Genomic DNA, 17276 nt, shown 5'->3' with positions numbered 1-17276 from the left:
TGTGTGTGTGTGTGTGTGTGTGTGTGTGTGTGTGTGTGTGTGTGTGTACATAAGTGCATACACCCATCACTTCCTCTCCATTGCTTATGCCAAATCCAGGGCCCCATCACCTGGATTATTAATACCAACTTGAACCTGACCTTCCTCACTGCAGGCTCTTTCCTCTCCAAGCCATCCCTCTGTCACATGGTGGGGGGACCTCCTTAAACAGAATTTTCTTCTTGTCATCCTTGTGCCTACTGATCTTCACTAGTCCCTTGTTCTCCTCCTCCATCAAGTAAAAACTTCTTGCCTAACTTCCAAAGCCCTTTAACAAGGCTTCACTCCACCTTGAGAGGTAGAGTAGCAGTTTAATTTTGCTGGGTATAGATTCCTGCCCCACCACTTACTAGCTATATAACTCATAATTTAGTGGTAAGGATTAAATCAGGATTTCTCAACCTTGCTACTAGTGACATTTTGAACTAGATACTTCTTTATTGGAGGGACTTCCCCGGTGGTGCAGTGGTTAAGAATTCACCTGCCGGGGCTTCCCTGGTGGCGCAGTGGTTGAGAGTCCACCTGACGATGCAGGGGACACGGGTTCGTGCCCCGGTCCGGGAAGATCCCACATGCCATGGAGCGGCTGGGCCCGTGAACCATGGCCGCTGAGCCTGCCCGTCTGGAGCCTGTGCTCCGCAGCGGGAGAGGCCACGGCAGTGAGAGGCCCGCGTACCACAAAAAAAAAAAAAAAGAATCCACATGCCAGTGCAGGGGACACGGGTTCGAGCCCTGGTCCGGGAAGATCCCACATGCCACGGAGCAACTAAGCCCGTGCGCCACAACTACTGCGCCTGCGCTCTAGAGCCCGCGAGCCACAACTACTGAGCCTGCACGCCACAACTACTGAAGCCCGCACGCCTAGAGCCCATGCTCCGCAACAAGAGAAGCCACCTCAATGAGAAACCCGCGCGCCGCAACAAAGAGTAGCCCCCGTCACTGCAACTAGAGAAAACCCGCGCACAGCAACGAAGGCCCAACGCAGCCAATAAATAAATAAAGTACATAAATTTACATATAAAAAAATTCTTTGTTGGAGGGGGAGAGTCTGTCCTGTGCATTGTAGGATGCTTAGTAGCACCCCTGTCCTTTACCCACTAGATGCCAGTAGCACCCCTTTAGTTATGATGGCCCAAAATGTTTCCAGGCCCTGTTAAATGTCCCTTGGGGGCAAACTTGCCCCCACTTGAGAATCACTGGATTAAATAATATAATTATGTAAAAGTGCTAAAAATAATAACTGGTACACAGCAAGTACTCAATAAATGTTATTATCATCAATTCTATTCTTCGTACTCAAACTTAGTTGTTCCTCGTCTCCAGTGTATGACAACAACAACGTCTCAGGGTAGCCATGAGATTGAATGTGATTCATGTAAGAGCAAAGCACTTAGCACAGGGCTGGGTACATGGCAGCCATCATCAGCATCCCCGTAATTCTGCACACAAGTTGAAGATACAATAGATGCTTAGTAAAAATGTGTTAGTGATTGCTGGAAGTAAATCCTATTGGAGTTTTTCCTTTTTCTTTTTATTCTTGCTGGGAAATTGTCTGCTCTGCTATTACCCAGGCACATTTATCAGTGTTCTCTATTCTCTCCTGCATCGTGAATTTAAAAATAGAAAACTCTTAGAACAGCTTAATCTTATTTTTTTGTACTGCTTATAAAAGGAAAGAAGAGCTCCTAATGTGGGGCTGGTAGGGAGATACAAAGCACATAATTTGATGCAGATCAAAAGGATTTCTTGTGTTTTCAACTAATAAAAATCTTCTATCAGTAGGAGTCTCAGGGTCACAAAATCAGAGATATACAGTTCTCTCCTTAAAGCCTGACCCCTGTCCCTCTGGATAAGGTATGTGGTCATTTGTTCCATGAAAAATGATGCCTGTGGAACTCTAAGCATCAATAATAATGATGATGACATTTTTGGAGCTCTTGCTTTGAGCCAGCCAGTGTTTCAAGGGTTTTACTAGATGATCTCATTAGATCCTCAAAACAGCAGCCATGTTCTGGTTTAGGTAAGTGAGTGCAGTATGTTGCTCAAGGTCCCACAGTTAAGAAGTTAAGCCACACATGGACCTGAGTGGTCTAGCTCCAGAGACCACACTGAGGAAGTGGGATGCTGTTGGTCCCCAGGCGTGGGCACAGGACAGGTGCTGCATCAAGTGACATCACATGACAGTGCCTGAAGTTACCTCTTGCCAAAATAAGAAGAGTCTTTGGACTTTCTGGGTATGAGCTGGAGAAACAGACGACTCCCTAATTCTGCTACTTAGAGAACGTGGAAGAATAAGTACCTTGTGTTTTTCCAGAAACTCTGGCGTGAGTGTCCACGGAGCATCTCTGATGACTTCATCCACATAGCGACAGTGTCTCAGCGCTTCGTATCTCTCTGCTTCATTCATCACGGTGAAACCTTTGAATTTGTGGGTGAGGTCATCACTGCAAACTGAAACAGGCAAATGCATTAAATGCTGTTAGCTGGCCCAGGCCCTGCTCACAGCCATCCCAATACAGACATGGCTCCTTCAGCAAGACAAAGAACTCAGCCTTGCTAGGTGTGTGACATAATCAAACTCAGGGGTTTTTTGTGTGTGTTTTTTTTTTTACCGGAACGAAGGATCAGGAAAGTGAAGCAAGCTGAAATCCCCTGGCAATTGAGAATTTCATTTTAGTGTTAATTACAACTGCATTCTCCACTGTGGCTTTTATTAAAATTATTCTCCACGCCACCTAATGTGACTTTCACATCTTCTTATTTCCCTATCTCACCCTTCAGGGAACGTTACTATCCAGAAATAAAATGACCAAATGAACAGACAGAGAAGGCAGAACGAGGACCAAGAGGCCTGAGTTACAGAATGTAAGAAGAGTCCGTTCCAATTCCTTTAACACATCATTGTACTTAGTAACCCAAGTGTGATGCACGTGCACGCACGTGCACACACACACACACACACACGCACTTCTGTTCCCTGGAATGAGGTCCAGTCACTACACATTGGGCCACACGATCAAGAGGAGAAGGTCACGAAATAGAAGATCTGATCTAGCAGAGTTCATCCTTCCCACATGCCATCTTCTCTAGGTCTCGAGTTCCTGAATCCTCAAATGGGGATGGAACTATCCTCCACTATCAGCCTTAGAAAGGATTTTTTGAGGATTTATATAGAAGTGCTTTGAAATAAAGTGAGCAATAAATATTATTCATTATCATATCCAGAATATATTTTTGTTGGCAAAAGCAGCTTTTCTACATGTCAGGAAGAGACGTCATTGTGGCTACAGTCCCTGTTTACCAATATCCCCGTCAGGGTCTTACTGCAGTCAGTCAGACTACCCTGACCACTCCTGAAGATGAGGGTTTTTTTCCTTTAAGGTATTATGTACATACAATAACCTTACAAATGTTAAGTGTACAGGATACGTTTTAAAAACAAAAATACAGGGCTTCCCTGGTGGCACAGTGGTTAAGAATCCGCCTGCCAATGCAGGGGACACGGGTTCGAGCCCTGGTCCAGGAAGATCCCACATGCCACAGAGCAACTAAGCCCGTGTGCCACAACTACTGAGCCTGAGCTCTAGAGCCCATAAGCCACAGCTACTGAGCCTGCGTGCTGAAGCCCGCGAGCCTACAGCCCATGCTCCACAACAAGAGATGCCACCGCAATGAGAAGCCCACGCACCACAATGAAGAGTAGCCCTCGCTCACCACCACTAGAGAAAGCCCCGCACACAGCAACGAAGACCCAACACAGCCAAAAATAATAAATAAAATAAATTTATAAAAAAACAAAAACACAGTCATTTTGATGGCACCAAATCATGACCCACATCCAGAAACAAACCTGGCCAGAGAGTAAGTACAACCAACGGTTACACCCAGCATCCTCGGAAACCCTCCGACTGCAGCCCTCACACCCTCTGCAACCAAACCGTCAGCAAAACTGCTGGCTCCTTCACAGCGCACCGGAAGCCACGTTCCTCTCGCCACCTTCACTGCTCCCTTCCCAGCCCATTCACCATCTCTACCCTGGATTACTACAGTGGCCCCCTAACTGGTCACTGGATTCCAGCCTCCCCCCAACCCCCAGCAGCCTGTTCTCATTGGCCAGAATGATCCCATTAAAACCTGTCAGATTACATCATCCCAGGATCCGAACCCTTCCCATCTCCCTCAGAGTAAAAGCCAAACTCCTCCAGAAGCCTACAGGCCCCTACAAGATCCACATCTCCCTCAGCCCATTCCTTGCCTCTCTGACTGCGTCTCCTATTGTGTCCCAGCGCCCGGCCTCCTTATTTCCTGAAACCACCAGGAATACTCCTACTGAGATCAGGGCTTTGCACTTCCTGTTCCGCAAACCTGGACCAGTTGTGCTCCGAATATCCACCCCCTCTCACCCCTCAAGGCTCACCCCCTCTCCTCCCTCAAGGCTTCCCCAACCACCCTATTCTAAATTGGGATCCGCCCCCACCACTGGCAGGCCGCACCCCTCCTAACTTCTTGCTATGACGCTCATCATCATACAACTGTCTTATTCGTTTGTTGTTGGTGTTTCTCTATTAAAATATAGCTCCCTGAGGACAGGGACTTTTGTCTGTTTTATTTTCTGATGGCCCATAGTAGGCTCTTAACAACTACTTGTTGAATGAATTAACAATGCTTGATACACACAGACGCTCAATAAAGGTTTACTAGGATTTAAGATAAAAGGTATATATTTACCTGCAGGTACGTTTCAACATACATGCAAATAAAAGACTACTGTGTCTCTCGATACACGTGTATGTCTATATATCTCCTATACATACTTCCTGTGATGATGTATAGACATGTGTAGAATGCAATACAACACAGAAAAACATTGCAGTGTCTTACATTACCAAAACACCATCAACCACACGGCAGGCTCAAAAACCTTGGTAAGTATTAGAACCACCTAAGGAGCTTGTTAAAGGTGCCCAGGCTCCACTCAAGGTTTTGATTCAATGGGTGCTATGGTCTAAATGTGTCCCCCCAAAAATGCATATGTTGGAATCTTAACTCCCAAAGATGATGACATTAGGAGGTGGGCCTTTGGGAGATACTTAGGTCATAAGGGTGGAACCCTCATAAATGGGATTAGTGCCTTAAAAAGGAGGCCCCAGAGAGCTCCCTAGCCCCTCTCACCATGTAAGAAAACAGTGAAAAGGTGCCAGCTATGAATCAGTAAGCTGGCCCTCACCAGAAGACCATGTTAGCACTTTGATCTTAGACTTCTCAGCCTCCAGAATGATGAGAAATAGACTTCTGTTGCTTTGAGCTACCCAGTCTGTGGTATCTTGTTCTAGCAGCCCGAACGGGCTAAGACAGTAGGTCTGGAGCGGGGTCCAGGCAGCTCTATTTTTGACAAGCTTCAGGGATGATTCTGAGGCATACAACATTTGAAAGCCCCTAAAGCATATTATGACCATCTTGAGTAAAGAGCCCAGCCTGTGTTTGAATCACCCATCATGCCCAGCTTGGTGGGTGGGTGGTGGTTAGTAGGGCCATAATGACTATGTTATGTATTGATTCACTGAATGCATTGGTTTTGACTCCATAAATAAGAATTATTTATGGGCCAACCTATACAATTAAAAAATTGAGGGCTTCCCTGGTGGCGCAGTGGTTGAGAGTCCGCCTGCCGATGCAGGAGACGTGGGTTCGTGCCCCGGTCCGGGAAGATCCCACATGCCACGCAGCGGCTGGGCCCGTGAGCCATGGCCACTGAGCCTGCGCGTCCGGAGTCTGTGCTCTGCAACGGGAGACGCCACAACAGTGAGAGGCCCCCGTACCACAAAAAAAAAAAAAAAAAAAATTGATCTACGGCTTTTGAAATGTTCTTAAAAGACTTTACATTTTTAAAAGACTAAAGGATTTTATTAAAATAGTACCTCAAGAATTGTATTAAGCAAAAAATGGATTTCAGATCCATCAATTTTCTATTTTAAACAACAGAAAACTAGGCCGAACCATATCCTCCCCCCGCTTTTGAACCTGCACCTGAGCAATTTGGTGTAACTTCGAGATGACGGAGATAATGGCCTCTTGACAGAGCAGAAAGAAAACAACCAACCTGTTTATGCCGACATGGGGTCCTATCTTCATCTCCCAGGAGTGACCTCAAGAAGCAGCTGAACATGCTGACCAGTTATTGTCTAAACAGTAATTGCGCCCAAAGCAGCACTGTTGTTCCCCAGTCTTGGCAAATGCACCCTGACGACCAGATGGACAACTCTGAGCAATGGTGTTCCGTGGATGAATTCACTGAGCTGTCTGGGAGCTCCCGCTGTAGCTAACCTATGCTGGCAGCTCACTGTGCTCAAGATGAATTATTACTAATACCCCGTGGGAGAGAAAATATAACATAGGGGATGAATTTTGAGCCCAGCAGACTTGGTTCGAATCCCAGCTCTGCTACTTATTACCAGGAAGGTTACTCAAACTCTTTAAGCCTCAGTTGTCTGTCTTCAGCACATGGCGAAGTTTGGAGAATTAAACTTGATCATCTGTGTGAGCAGAGAGTCATGCTCAGAAACGTTTGCTACTTATTAATAGTACTCGTGACCTAAGACCATTTGTGGAGATATTTATTCATTTGTGTTTTGGGCTCTGTCTTTTCCCTGTCCCCACTTCATGCGCATGCCCGGCTTCTCCGTACAAACTCGCCCGCAGAAGCTGTGAAGTTCAAGCTGCTGGTAGACAACCTGTCTTTCTGGCTGCCGTTTTCCCAACTTGGGGGAATTCCGTAAGGAAGAAGACAGACAGAAGATTCCTCCACAGGAGGAAGAGGTCAAAGGTCGGGGGGAGGGTCCCACCAGCAGGGCCTCAGGAGGGGTGAGGACACTGGGGTTCACCTGGGCACAGACCGCCGGGGCCTCACCTTCCACAGAAACAGTGGATTTGCTCCTTCCTAGCAATTCTGTGGGCTCAGTTGACGAGGGCAGTGCAAAAACGGTGCTGGGCTGGAGACTGCAAGCCCCTCTCCTGTTTCTGTAAACATTTTAGAATCTTGTTTGACTCTGGGGAGGCGAAGGGACCCCAACAAGGACCGAGACTGAATCTCCCACCAGTCAGGCAAAATGGAGTCTTAGAGGAATATTTAATTTCAATTAAGACACAATAGAGCATAAGCCCACATTTACAGAGTACTATGCATGTCTACTATAGTGGGAATAGTATTTCTATGGCTGTTATCTTTTTATTCCCCTCCTGTGAGGCAGAAGTGAGTATGTGGTGACTCATACCCTTAAAAAAAAATTTCCAGGAAAAAATCTCTGATCTATTCAATAAATTTTAATTTCTTGTCTTGTTTTTAAATGACATGAGCTTTTAAAATAAAATGGAGGGAAAAAAGGCATTACAACTGGATAGTTTCAATTCACTAAAATAATGCCCACAGAAGTTTGCATAAAAAATTTTCAAATTATTACTGACTACATGCTTAAAAATTAAAAATGCAGGTATTATAATCATAGTGCAAAAATCATGGTAGTTTGTGGTAGCCGTTACTGCCTAAGGTTGGGAAGTAGACTGTAGTACCTCCAGTTATCACAAGTTCTGGTCTTTGAATCCATTATTTCTGCCAAATACTAAGTATTTCAACTGTACCTGTCTGTGCACTTGCCCCGGCCAGAGTGATTTCATGAGCGAAGCCCTTGCTCCACCCAAGGAAATTCCTACAACAAACCTACCTGCAGACGTAAGGGGGCCCACAATTAATATAGCAGGTTCTTTCAACTCACTGTAACCATTTTATTTGCTAACTATATACATAATATTAAGAGCTAGCCTTTCAACCAACAACACAGAATACCTATTTTAAAGGACTCTCTAAATTTCCTCCCTATAGAATTTTCTGCCATTAAGCTTTTTTGTCAAACTCAAGAAAGATAGTCTAAGGTACTCTTCAAACTAGGGTACACATACCCTTGGGGATACGTAAAGGCTTTTCAAGAGGTATCCAAGCACTGGTAGTTTTAAAGGAAATGATTTCCAGATCCTCAGCTTCCAAGGGTACCCCTTCCTAAAATTAATGGGTCGGAGAAAGCCTCTGTGTCCAAAACCAACCTTACTCTACTTCACAAAAGAAAGCATCATGCGAACCTTACTACCTGCATTGCTAGGGGCAGGGAATTAAATCCTGAGGTCAAACCAAATGGAAACCTCGTTTAATGACTATTCAAAGAACTATGAACCTATAAAAGCTTCCTGTCTTTCTCCTTCTTGCATACGTTTCTGTTATAGGTGAAGTTGAAAGTTAGAAACTAAATATGGTAGAGTGAGGAATAATGCAAATTTTTACCGAAAACTTTGCCTCTACCTTCTCCCAACTATTATCAAAGGATGCAAGGATCTTGAGGGATAAGGCCCACGAATTCAAAGCAAAAGGAGCACTGGACAGAAATACTGAATGATAAAAATTGCTTTTTCATGTAGTTAAGGGTAAGCATTTTTCCAGCTCTTCTCAATGCTTATACTGAATCCTAAAAATGCCTTTTCCCTTGTAGTTAAGGCATAGCATTTTTTCCATTACTCACTTCAAAATCACTTCAATAAGTCAAAGCTGTATAGGCTGGTACTGCTGCTTCTTAGAAATACAACTGGAATATTTTTCTGGAATTGTCAAATGTTTCAAAGTACATTGGAATAAACACATGGATAAAATATTTACAAGCTTTTTTCTCAGGCTTCATATATATTATTTAAAAAGGAAGTTAAATATCTATTGTATCAACTCACATCATATTTATTCCATTTACAGATAATCTTTCTCCCATTTCATCTTCTAAGTGTTTATTATTTCCTACCTCCTCATAACAGAGAATAAAAGATCTATGCCAAATTACTTTTTGGTAGTATATGCCCTTTTCTATCCTCAAGTACATAGGAAAAGTATCTAATAAAGGGTTAGATATAACCTAACTTAAACTAACCTTTTAATAGATACCCAGGGTATCTAACAAAGATAAGTTATTTCTGATTTTTACATTGGATTTTATTTAATTATTCCTCAAAGCCAAACACCAGAGTTTGACACACACATATACCAATATTTAGACAAGGAATAACATGTCTTTAAAAATCATACTCCTTTTCTTATAAATATCATATAATTTTATGTATAAATTATATTGTATTACTATAAATTAAGGATATTGATTTATTTTTGTAACTTTTTATCTTCTTTGTAACTTGTTATATTAGACCTACATCATTTTAATCTTGACTGATTCTTTTTCTTTTTTTGACTGATTCTTTTATACAATGGATTCTATAATTCATTTCTCAATGGTTTTTATAAAGCTTCTTGAAATAATTAATACATTTGAACTGAAAAGACTTTGTCTTAGTTTCTAGGGTTTTCGTAGGTTTGACAATGAGGACTGGTTTTGCCAATTAAGTTAGATGGTATTTTCTGCAAATCTGCTAAAACTGCAGCCCCAAGGTGTGTTTATGTGTATGTGTGTGTGTGTGTGTGTGTGTTTTAAGTTTCTAAGCAAATGATAAATGCATTTTATCAAAAATTATTGGATTGGCAATGGTGTAATGAAATTACCAATATTTCTATTTCCTCAACCCTTTCTGAGTATATCTGGTTGAATAGGTTGCTTTTAAGTAATAGTGTAAGTGTTATAATTAAGAGTCATTTGATAAGTCTTGGTAAAGCCTTTGTGTTATACTGCCTAGAAAGGGAAAAAGCAAATTATTCTAATAGCTTGGAAGCAAATCTTTTTCCAGGTCACATCATTTCTAATCCACTGCCTAACAACAAATTTGAAAGAGGATCTTAACAAATTATCACTTGATAGACCATTAAAATTATTTTGATGACAATGATAAATTATTTTTGTGATATTTGACAAATAGCTTATGAGTTCAAAGACTCAGTGGTATCTCTGTAACAAACTTCTTCCATTTCCATCTAAATATTTCTGTGAACAAAATATTTTAGCACTTACATCTGTAACAAAGAAAAAGAGGAATAAAAGCAATGTTAAACACTGTCTCATTCTAGCAGTAATATATTCATCCACAAAAATATCCATCTACAATTTCTTCTCAATCATTCAAAAGAAGCCAGAGGGTTAAAAAAAACAAAACAAAAACAGGAATTCCCTGGCTGTCCACTGGTTAGGTGTCTGCGCTACCACTGCCGGGGGCACAGGTTCAATCCCTGGCTGGGGAAGTAGGATCCCACGTGCCACATGGCCAAAAAAAACCCAAAAAACAAAAATACACCTTACCTATAGAGGAGCGAGGATAAAAATTACATTGGACACCCTCACAGAAACAAGGCAAACAAGCAGTGAATGAAGTGGGGAAAAGCAACAAATAACATACAAGGGAACTCCCATAAGGTTATCAGCTGATTTCTCAGCAGAAACTCTGCAGGCCAGAAGGGAGCAGCACAATATGTTTAAAGTGATGAAAGGGAAGAACTTACAACCGAGAATACTCTACCCAGCAAGGCTCTCATTCAGATTCGATGGAGAAATCAAAAGCTTTACAGACAAGCAAAACCTAAGAGAATTCAACATCACCAGACCAGCTTTGCAACAAATGCTAAAGGAATTTCTCTAAGAAAAGGCCACAACTAGGAACAAGAAAATTACAAATGGAAAAGCTCACTGGTAAAGGCAAACATACAGTAAAGGTAGGAAATCATTTATGAACAAATATAATATCAAAACCAGCAATCGTGAGAAGAGGAGAGCACAAATGCAGGATATTGGAAATGTATTTGACATTAAAAGACCAGCAACTTAAAACGATCTTGTTGGGCTTCCCTGGTGGTGCAGTGGTTAAGAATCTGCCTGCCAATCCAGGGGACACGGGTTCAAGCCCTGGTCCGGGAAGATCCCACATGCCATGGAGCAACTAAGCCCGTGCACCACAACTACTGAGCCTGCACTCTAGAGCCCGCGTGCCACAGCTACTGAAGCCTGCACACCTAGAACCCATGCTCTGCAACGAGAGAAGCCACCACAATGAGAAGCCTGCGCACCGCAACGAAGAGTAGCCCCTGCTCGCCATAACTAGAGAAAGCCTGTGCACAGCAACAAAGACCCAATGCAGCCAAAAATAAATAAATAAATTTTTAAACAACAACAACAATCTTGTTTATGTAGAGACTGCTACTATATCAAAACCTCATGGTAACTGCAAACTGAAAATCTACAATAGATACACACACACAAAGAAGAAAAAGGAATCCAAACACAACACTAAAGTTAGTCATCAAATCACAAGAGGAGGGAACAAAACAGGAAGGGAAGAAAAAAGACCTACAAAAACAAATCCAAAACAGTTAACAAAATGGTAATAAGAACATACATAATAATAATTATCTTAAACATAAACAGATTAAATGCTCTAACCAAAAGACATAGATGGCTAAATGGATACAAAAAACAAGACCTATATATATGCTGTATACAAGAGATCCACTTCAGATCTAGGGACACATACAGACTGAAACTGAGAGGATGCAAAAAGGTATTCCATGCAAATGGAAATCAGAAGAAAGCTGGAGTAGCAATACTCATCTCAGACAAAATAGACTTTAAAGACTGTACCAAGAGACAAAGAAAGACACTACATAATCATCAAGGGATCAATCCAAGAAGAAGACTTAACAATCGTAAATATATATGCACCCAACATAGGAGCACCTCAATATATAAGGCAAATACTAACAGCCATAAAAGAAGAAATCGACAGTAACACAATAATAGTGGGGGACGTTAACACTCCACCTTTATCAATGGACAGATCATCCAGGGAGAAAATCAATAAGGAAATGCAGGACTTAAATGACACATCAGACCAGACAGACTTCATTGCTATTTATAGAGCATTCTATCCAAAAGCAACAGAATACACATTCTTCTCAAGTGCACATGGAACATTCTCCAGGATTGATCACAGGTTGGGCCACAAGGCAAACCTTGGCAAAATTAAGAATATTGAAATCATATCAAGCATCTTTTCTGACCACAATGCAATGAGATTAGAAATCAACTACAAGAAAAAAAACTGTAAAAAATACAAACACATGGAGGCTAAAAAATACACTACTAAATAACCAAGAGAACACTGAAGAAATCAAAGAGGAAATCAAAAACCACCTAGAAACAAATGACAATGAAAACACGACGATCCAAAACCTATGGGATGCAGCAAAAGCAGTTCTAAGAGGGAAGTTTATAGCAATACAATCTTACCTCAGGAAAGAAGAAAAATCACAAATAAACAACCTAACCTTACACCTAAAGCAACTAGAGAAAGAACAAACAAAACCCAAAGTTAGCAGAAACAATGAAACCGTAAATATCAGAGCATAAATAAATGAAATAGAAATGAAGAAAACAATAGAAAAGATTGATGAAACTAAAAGATGGCTCTTTGAAAAGATAAACAAAATTTATAAACCTTTAGCCAGACTCATCAAGAAAAAAGGAGAGGGCTCAAATCAATAAAATTAGAAGTGAAAAAGGAGAAGTTACAACGGACACCAAAGAAATACAAAGGATCACAAGAGACTACTACAAGCTACTATACATTAATAAAATGGACAACCTGGAAGAAATGGACAAATTCTTAGAAAGGTACAATCTCCCAAGACTGAACCAGGAAGAAACAGAAAATATAAACAGACCAATCACAAGTACTAAATTTAAACTGTGATTAAAAAACTCCCAACAAACAAAAGTCCAGGACCAGATGACTTCACAGGTGAATTCTATCAAACATTTAGAGGCACGTTAACACCTATCCTTCTAAAACTATTCCAAAAAATAGCAGAGGAAGGAATACTCCCAAACTCATTCTATGAGGCCACCATCAGCCTGATACCAAAACCAGACAAAGATACCACAAAAAAAATTATAGGCCAATATCACTGATGAACACAGATGCAAAAATCCTCAACAAAATACTAGCAATCCAAATCCAACAATACATTAAAATGATCATACACCATGATCAAGTGGGATTTATCCCAGGGATGCAAGGATTTTTCAATATCTGCAAATCAATCAATGTGATACACCACATCAACAAATTGAAGAATAAAAACCATATAATCATCTCAATAGATGCAGAAAGAGCTTTTGACTAAATTCAACACCAATTTATGATAAAAACTCTCCAGAAAGTGGGCATACGGGGAACATACCTCAACATAATTAAGGCCATATATGACAAACCTACAACTAACATCATACTCAACAGTGAAAAACTGAAAGCATTTCCTTTAAGATCAGGAACACAAGGATGTACACTCTCACCAGTTTTATTCAACACAGTTTTGAAAGTCCTAGCCACGGCAATCAGAGAAGAAAAAGAAATACGGGGAATGCAAATTGGAAAAGAAGAAGTAAAAATGTCACTGTTTGCAGATGACATGATACTATACGTAGAAGATCCTAAAGATGCTACCAGAAAACTACTAGAGCTCATCAATGAATTCAGTAAAGTTGCAGGATACAAAATTATAACACAGAATTCTGTTCATTTCTACACACTGACAACAAAAGATCAGATGCTCTTGGATTAGAAGAATCAATATTGTCAAAATGACTATACTACCCAAGGCAATCTACAGATTCAATGCAATCCCTATCAAATTACCAATGGCAGTACTTCTGTGGTGGTCCAGTGGTTAAGACTGCATGCTCTCAATGCAGGGGGCCCGGGTTCGATCCCTGGTCAGGGAATTAGATCCCGCATGCTTCAACTAGGATCCCATATGCTGCAACTAAAAGATCCTGCATGCCGCAACTTAAAAAGATCCAACATGACACAAAGAAGATGCCACATGCTGCAACTAAGACCCAGCACAGACAAATTAATACATATATTTTTTTTAAATAAAGTCATCCAGTAGCCTTTAAAAAAATTATCAATGGCATTTTTCACAGAACTAGAACAAAAAAATCTTAAAATTTGTACAGAGACACAAAAAACTCTGAATAGCCAAAGCAATCTTGAGAAAGAAAATGGAGCTGGAGGAATCAGGCTCCCTGACTTGAGACTATACTACAAAGCTACAGTCACCAAAACAGTATGGTACTAGCACTAAAACAGAAATATAGATCGATGGAATAGGATAGAAAGCCCAGAAATAAAGCCATGCACCTATGGTCAATTAATCTACAACAAAGAAGGCAAGACTATACTATGAAGGAAAGACAGTCTCTTCAATAAATGGCCCTGGGAAAACTGGACAGCTACATGTAAAAGAATGAAATTAGGACACTCCCTACACCATACACAGAAATAAACTTAACATGGATTAAACACCTAAATGTATGACTGGATACTATAAAACTCTGAGAGGAAAACATAGGCAGATCACTCTTTGACATAAATCACAGCAATATCTCTTTTGATCCATCTCCTAGAGTAATGGGAACAAAAACAAAACTAAACAAATGGGACCTGGGATTTCCCTGGTGGCGCAGTGGTTAAGAATCCGCCTACCAATGCAAGGGACACAGGTTCCATCCTTGATCCAGGAAGATCCCACATGCTGCAGAGCAACTAAGCCCGTGTGCCACAACTACTGAGCCTGCACTCTAGAGCCCATGCTCTGCAACAAGAGAAGCCACTGCAATGAGAAGCCCATGCACCACAACGAAGAGTAGCCCCTGCATGCCGTAACTGGAGAAAGCCCACATGCAGAAATAAAGACCCCACGCACCCAAACATAAATAATAAATTAATTAAATATTTAAAAAATGGGACCTAATCATACTAAAAAGCTTTTGCATAGCAAAAGAAACCATAAACAAAATGAAGAGACAACCCAGAGAATGGGAGAAAATATTTGCAAACAATGCGACCGACACGGGATTGGTCTCCAAAATTTACAAACAGTTTATGCGGGTCAATATCAAAAAAAAAAAAACTCAATCAAAAAATTTGCAGAAGATGTAAAAAGACATCTCTCCAAAGAAGACATACAGATGGCTGAGAGGCACATGAAAAGATGCTCAACATCACTAATTATTAGAGAAATGCAAATCAAAACTACAATGACATATCACCTCACACCAGTGAGAATGGCCATCACCAAAACGTCTACAAATAACAAATGCTGGAGAGGATGTGGAGAAAAGGGAACCCTCCTACACTGCTGGTGGGAATGTAAATTCGTACAGTCACTATGGAGAACAGTATGGAGGTTCCTTGAGAAACTAAAAACAGAGCTACCATACGGTCCAGCAATCCCACTCCTGGGCATATATCTAGAGAAAAACATGGTTTGAAAGGATACATGCACCCCAATGTTCATTGCAGAAGCAATCTAAATATCCATTGACAGATGAATGGATAAAGAAAATGTGGTACATGTATACAATGGAATATTATTCAGCCATCAAAAACAGTGAAATAATGGCATTTGCAGCAACATGGATGGACCTGGAGACTATCATACTAAGTGAAGTAAGTCAGACAAAGAAAGACAAATATCATATGATATTGCTTATATGTGGAATCTTAAAAAAGTGATACAAATGAACTTATTTACAAAACAGAAACAGACTCACAGACTTAGAGAAGGAACTTATGGTTACTGGAGGAAAGGGTTGCAGTGATAGATTGGGACTTTGGTATTTATATGTACACAATGCTATATTTAAAATAAAAAATCAACAGGGACCTGCTATTCAGCACAGGGAACTCTGCTCAATATTCTGTAATAACCTAAATGGGAAAAATATTTGAAAAAGAATAGATACATGTATATGTATAACTGAATCATTTTGTTGTACAGTTGAAACTAACACAACACTGTTAATCAACTATAATCCAATATAGATCCACCAGAGGGCAGACAGCAGAAGCAAGAAGAACTACAATCCTGCACCTGTGGAACAAAAACCACATTCACAGAAAGACACACAAGATGAAAAGGCAGAGGGCTATGTACCAGATGAAGGAACAAGATAAAACCCCAGAAAAACAACTAAATGAAGTGGAGATAGGCAACCTTCCAGAAAAAGAATTCAGACCTCGGAGAAAGAATGGAGGCAAAGATCGAGAAGATGCAAGAAATGTTTAACAAAGACCTAGAAGAATTAAAGAACAAACAAACAGAGATGAACAATACAATAACTGAAATGAAAACTACACTAGAAGGAATCAATAGCAGAATAACTGAGGCAGAAGAATGGATAAGTGACCTGGAAGACAAAATGGTGGAATTCACTGCTGCGGAACAGAATACAGAAAAAAGAATGAAAAGAAATGAAGACAGCCTAAGAGACCTCTGGGACAGCATTAAATGCAACAACATTCGCATTATAGGGGTCCCAGAAGGAGAAGAGGGAGAGAAAGGACCAGAGAACATATTTGAAGAGATTATAGTCAAAAACTTCCCTAACATGGGAAAGGAAATAGCCATCAAAGTCCAAGAAGGGCAGCGAGTCCCATACAGGATAAACCCAAGGAGAAACACACCAAGACACATGGTAATGAAATTGGCAAAAATTAAAGACAAAGAAAAATTATTGAAAGCAGCAAGGGAAAAATGACAAATAACATACAAGGGAACTCCCATAAGGTTAACAGCTGATTTCTCAGCAGAAACGCTACAAACCAGAAGGGAGTGGCATGATATACTTAAAGTGATGAAAGGGAAGAAACTACAGCCAAGATTACTCTACCCAGCAAGGATCTCATTCAGATTCGATGGAGAAATCAAAAGCTTTAGAGACAAGCAAAAGCTAAGAGAATACAGCACCACCAAACCAGCTCTACAACAAATGCTAAAGGAACTTCTCTAAGTGGGAAACACAAGAGAAGAAAAGGCCCTACAAAAACCAACCCAAAACAATTAAGAAAATGGTCATAGGAACATACATATTGATAATTACCTTAAACGTGAATGAATTAAATGCTCCAACCAAAAGACACAGGCTTGCTGAATGGATACAAAAACAAGACCCATATATATGCTGTCTACAAGAGACCCACTTCAGACCTAGGGACACATACAGACTGAAACTGAGGGGATGGAAAAAGATATTCCAAGCAAATGGAAATCAAAAGAAAGCTGGAATAGCAATACTCATATCAGATAAAATAGACTTCAAAATAAAGACTATTACAAGACATAAAGAAGGATACTACATAATGAGCAAGGGATCAATCCAAGAAGAAGATATAACAATTATAAATATATATGCACCCAACATAGGAGC

General features: G+C 40.6%; 1 protein-coding gene and 1 long non-coding RNA gene across 2 annotated transcripts in view; one reads left to right on the top strand and one right to left on the bottom strand.

Annotated features, from left to right (window-relative positions):
* The window catches only part of LOC113614858 (uncharacterized), a 10085-nt gene extending 7632 nt beyond the window's left edge, over positions 1 to 2453 (top strand). The window contains exon 4 of the long non-coding RNA XR_003430748.1: positions 2354 to 2453. This is a non-coding gene — a long non-coding RNA (uncharacterized LOC113614858). The remainder of the gene's footprint in view (positions 1 to 2353) is intronic.
* PCYT1B (phosphate cytidylyltransferase 1B, choline) overlaps positions 1 to 17276 on the bottom strand; it is a 129557-nt gene that overhangs the window by 55116 nt on the left and 57165 nt on the right. The window contains exon 4 of the mRNA XM_027096707.1: positions 2339 to 2490. Coding sequence (XP_026952508.1) covers positions 2339 to 2490 — 152 coding nt within the window. The remainder of the gene's footprint in view (positions 1 to 2338; positions 2491 to 17276) is intronic.

Source organism: Aethalodelphis obliquidens, unplaced genomic scaffold (assembly GCF_003676395.1).
Source record: "Aethalodelphis obliquidens isolate GAN/ISIS:26980383/991018 unplaced genomic scaffold, ASM367639v1 scaffold107, whole genome shotgun sequence".
Taxonomy (NCBI): Eukaryota; Metazoa; Chordata; class Mammalia; order Artiodactyla; family Delphinidae; genus Aethalodelphis; species Aethalodelphis obliquidens.
Note: the sequence above shows the minus strand (reverse complement) of the source record. Positions and strands in the feature narration are given on the sequence as shown.